This window comes from Dreissena polymorpha, chromosome 2 (genome assembly GCF_020536995.1).
Source record: "Dreissena polymorpha isolate Duluth1 chromosome 2, UMN_Dpol_1.0, whole genome shotgun sequence".
NCBI classification, from domain to species: domain Eukaryota; kingdom Metazoa; phylum Mollusca; class Bivalvia; order Myida; family Dreissenidae; genus Dreissena; species Dreissena polymorpha.
This window is the reverse complement of record NC_068356.1, coordinates 128,200,280-128,207,487: the sequence shown is the minus strand read 5'-3', so window position 1 is coordinate 128,207,487 and position 7,208 is coordinate 128,200,280. Positions and strand designations below refer to the sequence as shown.

The 7,208-nt window shown below is 35.9% G+C and overlaps 1 protein-coding gene across 1 annotated transcript; it reads right to left on the bottom strand.

The window, feature by feature from the left end:
* Positions 1–668: 668 nt before the first annotated feature.
* On the bottom strand, positions 669–7,017 carry LOC127868958 (uncharacterized). Its single transcript, XM_052411178.1, has 8 exons — positions 6,898–7,017; positions 5,314–5,448; positions 4,781–4,921; positions 4,529–4,648; positions 3,246–3,338; positions 2,290–2,423; positions 1,401–1,530; positions 669–1,094 (listed from the first exon to the last, which is right to left on the bottom strand). The coding sequence occupies exons 2-8, from the start codon at positions 5,426–5,428 to the stop codon at positions 1,024–1,026; spliced, it is 804 nt and encodes a 267-aa protein (XP_052267138.1). The 5' UTR covers positions 5,429–5,448; positions 6,898–7,017; the 3' UTR covers positions 669–1,023.
* Between the last annotated feature and the right edge of the window lie 191 nt (positions 7,018–7,208).

Sequence of the window (7,208 nt, the reverse complement as noted above, 5' to 3'; positions counted from 1 at the left end):
AACGAAATGTCCCGGGGTCCGTGTATTTATGTTTATTTTTAAGTATTCCGGTTACGAATACTGGCGAAAACAATATTTTTAATCTTTTCTGATCTTAAACATCAAATTAATGAACATGCAAAAAGCGTATTCGAAATACGTAACAGTATGCATCAAATTGTGTTGTTTTGTTTGTTGTTGTTGTTGTTGTGTTTTTTTGCTTAAAAAAATAAATGAAACTTGAGTAAACGTTATCAAACAATATTTCATCATTGAAAATAACTAATATGAATCCCTCCATACATCGATCAGAAATGAAGCTGAAAAATCCGAGAATCTTTTATTTTAAGCAAGTGGACGATTGTCAATCAGGACAACTCATGCATCAATGTAATCAAACGACTAATTGAAACTGGGTTCATCGTCTTCAGCGTTAAATGCAACGACCGTTGTCCAACGAACGATCAAGTCCGATTTCTTTAAGATATTTCAAAAAGCCGAAATTTCAAGTCAGCGAAAATAAACGAATCTAAAAATTCACCTATGGAACATAGTTCTTACTATCTTAGACACATAGAAATCATTAATTATTATTATATTACGCTCGAATTGTTAACAAGATGTCAAGACTCGCAATCATATATAGTTCACGTATACAAAACAATTGATACTCAGTAAAATATGCAGGACAGTTTTAATATAATTTATCTTGAAGAAATAACAGACACAAACACATACAAAAGTGATGGACATATTGGCATTTAGCACAATGAAAAATATTACATTCACCAACAATTATTGTATGCAATTAATTACACACTAAACAGTAAGATTTCATGGTCAATACTTGGTCATGATAATTTTTAGATAAGTTCTTATCTTAGTTTTACAGAACTGATATGTTGTAATTTGGATGAACCCATATATGCTAACAAGATATTACTTGCAAAGATATAGGAAATACAAACAGAAGAGAAGAATTGATACAACAGTATATTGCATTCAAAGTGTAGATTTGTTCGATTTCTTTCAGCATTCCAGCATCTAGTAGTCTTCGTCTAGTCCACGCAGAGCACGGAGCAGTTCGGTTAGTTCGGTCACGTTGGCATCTGGAGCTGAAACACAGAAACAAACATGATATACTTTGACCAACAGGTTCAATGTTCATCATTTGATTTACCGATACCCTAGAATGAACGTGTAGTTATTGTTTAGGATTAATATGTAATATGCAAGTAATTTGGGTAGAACATTAATGCGATGACACATTACAAAAATACGAAACATCCGTGAACAAGTCCGTTGAATTTGATCAAATTACCTTCTATTACATAAGTGTATTGTTCCGTGGCTAAAACAAGAAAGGGGTTTTCATTAAGTCTCTAAGACGAAAGGATGCACATTTTATCAAATATTCTTACCGTTCTGAGGAAAGGGTTCAAAGGTCAACTTCCTGGAATCGGCATTTCCCACCAAAGCGGTGATGTGATCTTCGGCAAGGATCGGAATACGGAAACACCCGAGGTTGAGATGAACTGACCATTTCTTTAGCTGAAATCAAAAAACACATAAAATTTTCCTCCTAGATATGATGGATATCTTTTGTTGATGCAGCTAGAGTTTATTTTCATTTATTGTTTAGGTCAAAGATCTCGTAAAGTCTCGAATCGTCTCCATTTAAGCAAGGAATGAAGCGCAATATCACGCCAGACAATAACAAACAAAACATGTATTCCTTGAACAATTAAAGAATCATGCGTTATCTTATAAACTAAACTAATGTAGTTCAACTTGTTACATATATAAAAATACGCGTTGAATAATGATGTTGTGCGTTTATTTAAATAACGTAATTTGATGATTAAGTAATGATTTTCATTTTCCATGTAGATGAAAACATAATGATGTACACATGTTTGGGTAAATAGAATAACAGGGAAGTGTTGAACACAGAGGTCTATGTATTCGACTTGAAAACTTGAATTATTCGCAAAAGCTTGTGTATAAGATTATATAAACATATATGCATTTTAGACTAACCTAGTAGTTTCTATAAACTTATTCAACGAAGCCGCTGTGTCGAGCGGAGCGGCTCATTTTAATTTGATTTTTCGCCCTTTCCGGACAGAATACCACGTTTAATTATATTGGAAACAACTCAAAAGATCGCAGTTTAAATTCCACGTACCATGAATTCAATTGTTCCAATGAGTTGAGTACATCGGCTCATGATAGGTTTATTTTCTTCACTTCCAGTAACGATACAACGTGTTATCAAACCGGAAACAAATCAAGCCCAATTGATCGTACCTTCAGGTTTATAGTTCCAACGAGTCGAGCGCAGAGACTTTTCTGAGCAAAGTTGACGTTGTAGATCTGGAGGCAGATGCGGGCGGATCGTTGAAGACCTGGGACTCCGAAACACAGATGCGGTGGATGGCGAACTGAAAGATAGCACCCATTATAGGGGCTTTAACACCTTAAGACCTAGTTGTTGGTATTGACCGTTCCAAGGCGGTGACTTAGTTTTCTTGATGTGCGTATGTTAGTGATGTATGTTTATGTCGTTGTGTGTGTGTGTGTGTGTGTGTGTGTGTGTGCGTGCGTGCGTGCGTGCGTGCGTATGCGTGCGTGCGTGCGCGTGCGCGTGCGCGTGTGTGTGTGTGTGTGTTAGTGATGCATTTTTTGTGTCGTTTCTATGACATGTGTTGTGTGTTGTACGGTTTTGCAATTTGGTCTTTGTCAGAAATAAAGGACCACATGCTTTTACATGATATACCTCCTTCATGTTTTACTTTGATTATATAAGATAAAATATGCTTGTTTTCGGTATGACAACTGCGTAAGTTTTAATATTCGCCTCTTGTGTCACGAGACATTCCTAAATATTCCATCGCTTTAACGCAACATGTACTTTTAAAATTCCTTTATTTAGTCAAAGAATGTGGTTTACTTTTTTGCATCAACTCATTAGCCTAAGCATATTTTTGTTAAACTGTGTCATTATTTTGACGCAAACTGCAATCACAATTATTTGGGGCAATCAATATTTAAGTATTGGTAGAAATATGTTCTAGAGGTTTTACCAAAGGAGGTTATTTCCATTTTATATTGTTCTGTTACATCTGCGAATAAAAATGATTGTAATTAAACATTTATTTATAAAATTAACCCATTTATGTCTAGCGTCTAGAAAAAAGGCCTTAGCAAACAGCGTAGACCCAGAAGGATGGGAGGGTCAACTAGGCATAAATTGGTTAACTCACGCGATATCTCTCGGTTGTACAGGGTGCGTCCGTTGAACGTTATCGTGAGACGGATACCACAGTTTCGGGGCAGGAACCTCAAGCTCACGCATCCTGAAATGACGTCACAACAATAAAATCAAAGGGTGTACCAACAGTAAAATGACGTCACGAAACTCACAATAGTCAAATAAAGTCAGAGTTTTGTTAAGTATCAAGTGTGAAAATAATGACACCTGTTATTTTAAGAGTCGGAAATATGTCATAAATGTACAAATACTTCAGGCAATCGAATTCAAGAATATGAGTCCTTAAATGAGTTTTTTGGTATTTAATAATTATGTTATTAGAAACAAATTTGGGCGGAGCCTTTTATTCCAGTTTATTGATCAATATGTACACATTCTAAGCGGTGTACTGTAATATGTGTCAATTTATATGCACACGTTTTTTATGTGTTGCACTGGCATTGGCAAATAAGAAACCGGAATTGGTAAATATTTAGGCAACTTTGACCTAAATAATTCAGTAATTATTTTTAAACCATTTGTATGGCTCACAAACACTAGCCTGATACCCATGCATTAGAGAGACTTGCCATTCGATTTGGAAAAGAACATAAGCAAACATGCTAAAAATCAATCGTGACAAAGAAACTGTTCTTTTTTTAAGCTGTTCGTTCAAAAATTAAAATCGGTAAAATGAGAAAACTGGGAATAATGCATGTGCGTAAAGTGTCGTCCCAGATTAGCCTTTGCAGTCCGCACAGGCTAATCAGGGACGACACTTTCCGCTTTATGACATTATTTGTTGAAATGAAGTCTCTTCAATGCAAAAATAAAATAAAGGCGGAAAGTGTCGTCCCTAATAAGCCTGTGTGGACTGCACAGGCTAATCTGAGACGACACTTTACGCACATGCATTTAGCCCAGTTTTCTCAGAACGCGCCTCAAATAATCAAGCGTCAACAACGCCTTTCGTCAATGATGTTCACCCTTAAAGTTTTTCTTGCAGTTATTTTAAAATACGCTGCTAATTCAAAAACATGAGTGTGGACCTCTATTCCCATCTTTTCCTCCGGGCGCTTTTCATTAAAGCAATACGTAACCATCGTTTTTGCTAACTGCTGGGAAGGTTACCATGCCAAAACGGGGGGAAACGGGGGAAATAAAAACAAAAACATGTCAATTTAATTAGCGTTTAATTACTCAATTGTTTGATACAAATAAGAGCACGTGGCTCGAACCTTATACCTCACGCTCCGTAATTATCAAAACACAAGTTATTTTGTTCATATTACGTACCATTGAATGTGAAGCTAACACGTTTGCAGAAGATCTTCGCTCTGTATGTGTGTCGCACACAGCAACCGCACGTGTATCTACGGCAGCTACACCCGGAACCAAGGTTCCCGAGGTAGATATCTGAAACAGGGAAACAAATTGTTCGTGTTTTTTACGGTTGTTGTATTTCCAATGTTGATCTCATACCCAAATAAACGACGGTTGAGCAAAATCAATTGAACAACATTTCGAGCAAAAATTTTGTGCACCTACCTGAACCATTTTCGGAGAAAGTGATTCCAAACTTTTCAATCAAGAATTCAACGTCAAGTTCATCATCATGATCGCCAGGTAGATCAATGACGTCATCATTACTCTGGGTTACGTCGTGAAGGGAATCCTCTTTTTGAATTTCTGAAATGATAATCAAACGTTTATTTAATATTAATACTAATGAGAAACTTCTCAGTAAGCAATTGAGCAGTTTTGGGTTATATACTTAAAAAAGGAAAACTCTCGTTACTAGTGTATTGTATTTCATCTTAGGCAAGTGACCAAAAGTCTATGCAAACAGGAATACTTACAACGTAGAAAATTGGAATTCCAGATACATGTACATGTCAGGAGATAAGTTTATGTAGGCCACATTTAGTTTTTTAGCTAAAACAAATTACCAGTTGAATGTACTATACAAGACAATACTTAAACATGACATAAAACATGAGTACACAACACTTGACATGGATCAACAGTTGGGCGACGCCTTGCAACGGTCAATAAAACAGAAAACCGGATTGTTTAGTTACCAGCGCCATATTTGATCGCCAGATCGAAGAAATCCTTATTCGTGAAGCACGTGACACCACGCATTGCTAGGATACCAACTCCGACGAGGAGAGCAAAATAAAATGTAGAAGACATTTCTCCTGTGGACTAATCGACTGCAACAAAATAAAATGCGGGATAAAAGTTAATGGGGTTTACTGTTGTCGATATAAATAGATCCAAACATAAATGGAGAATATTTACCAGAATGATTTCAATTGAAACATAAAAAATATGAGTTATTTAACTGAGACCTACGGTGGCATAGAGGTGACATTCACTTCTCTTTTTTTAAATTGCTATTCTCTTTTTTCTAGAAAAAGAGGAGTGCAAAACTAAATAAAAGCGGCGTACAATTAAAAAAAGAGCGGTGCTTCTCTTGTTTTAAATTTCTCTCCTCTTTTTTCTATCTCGTGGCCACGAGTTAGCTATGTCGTGGCTACGAGATAGAAAAAGGAGGAGTGCAAAACTAAATAAAAGCGGCGTACAATTAAAAAAAGAGCGGTGCAGTAAAAAAGGCAGAGTGCATTAAACAAAAGAGTAGAGAATTTTTGCTATCTCGAGATCCCGACTTAGCTCAGCCAATCAAATTGTTTGTTATGTCAATTTAACGTTTAGTTTGGATTACCTGCCCCTTTGTATACAAAGAGTCAGCAGGTACAGACGAAGTTATAGCGGAGGCGATGGCAATAGTAAGTTAACTAGCAAATTTCAAAAGGTGGTTCGTTGTGCAAATTATTTATCTCTTGATCAGTATTATAATTAAGTATTTCAATGGTAGGATTCATTTTCACGGAACGATTGATTTTTTATGAGATTTTTCATTCTTCATAAGTTGAATAGTTTTCGGATAAATAAATGGAAAACAGTAATTTCGGATAACATTAATTATATGGATTAATAGTACCGTCAAAATCCTTATTTTTACCAATGATATGTACATTTTTGGCTTACATAATACAAGTTATTCTGTTTAAAAATCGATAATGTATGTGTACATCCATTTAATTTGATTGTTTTATCAATGCTCATTTATAACAAACAACTATATAATAAATTTTACAAGCCACTGCTCATTCTAATAGAACTATTTACATTGACCTATTGTGCTTGCAATTTTTGCTATGATGGCTGAGAGAGCTGAGTTAAAATTTAGTTTTGCACTCCTCTTTTTTTCTATCTATGTCGTGGCCCCGAGATAGAAAAAAGAGGAGTGTTTTTTTCTATTTCGAGATCTCGAGATCCCGACTTAGCTAACTCGTGGCCACGAGATAGAAAACAGAGGAGTGCAATTTAAAAAAAGAGGAGTGAATGTCACCTCTATGCCACCGTAGAGACTCGTAAATAATACTGTTCGTTCACCATGTTTTATCGACAGTCACTTACTAATCAAATACAAAATTCACGCGCTCAGATTTCTAAATGTGGACGCGGTTATTAATAAATTATCTTAATCCAAAAGAACACATACAAACATGGATGAACTCAAAGAAGCTTATTGATATATTGCTTAAATTAAGAAGGCAACGATTAGCAACACTTGTAAATATAAACTGTCCACTCACCCGATAAGCCCGGAGCTCCCTGCAGTCGATGCGACAAACACAGTCGGCGACCCTCTTTTTATACCAACATTACGGATCTCTTCAACAAGATTGTCCGCCCAAATGCACTTAGCCAGTATACTTTATCATTGTCTGTTTGTTGTTGTTTTTCTTAAAATAAAAACTAATATTCGAAAGTTTTCTCAGTGCAACAAAGGTACATCTAACAAGCGTTAATGAAGTAGTTAGGATGTTGTTGTACTGATGTTGCGAGCTGAATTCGCAGCCTTATTATGACCAATCAAAACAGGTACTTGTAGTGGCAAGTAGGA

What these genes read in the sequence shown, in the direction of transcription:
- LOC127868958 (XM_052411178.1), bottom strand. Translation starts at nt 5,428, where the DNA reads ATGTCTTCTACATTTTATTTTGCTCTCCTCGTCGGAGTTGGTATCCTA. An exon ending in TGTTAGCTTCACATTCAATG is followed by an intron (nt 3,339 to 4,528) that starts GTACGTAATATG and finishes ACGTCATTTCAG; the next exon opens with GATGCGTGAGCTTGAGGTTC. An exon ending in TGAACCCTTTCCTCAGAACG is followed by an intron (nt 1,095 to 1,400) that starts GTAAGAATATTT and finishes TCTGTGTTTCAG; the next exon opens with CTCCAGATGCCAACGTGACC.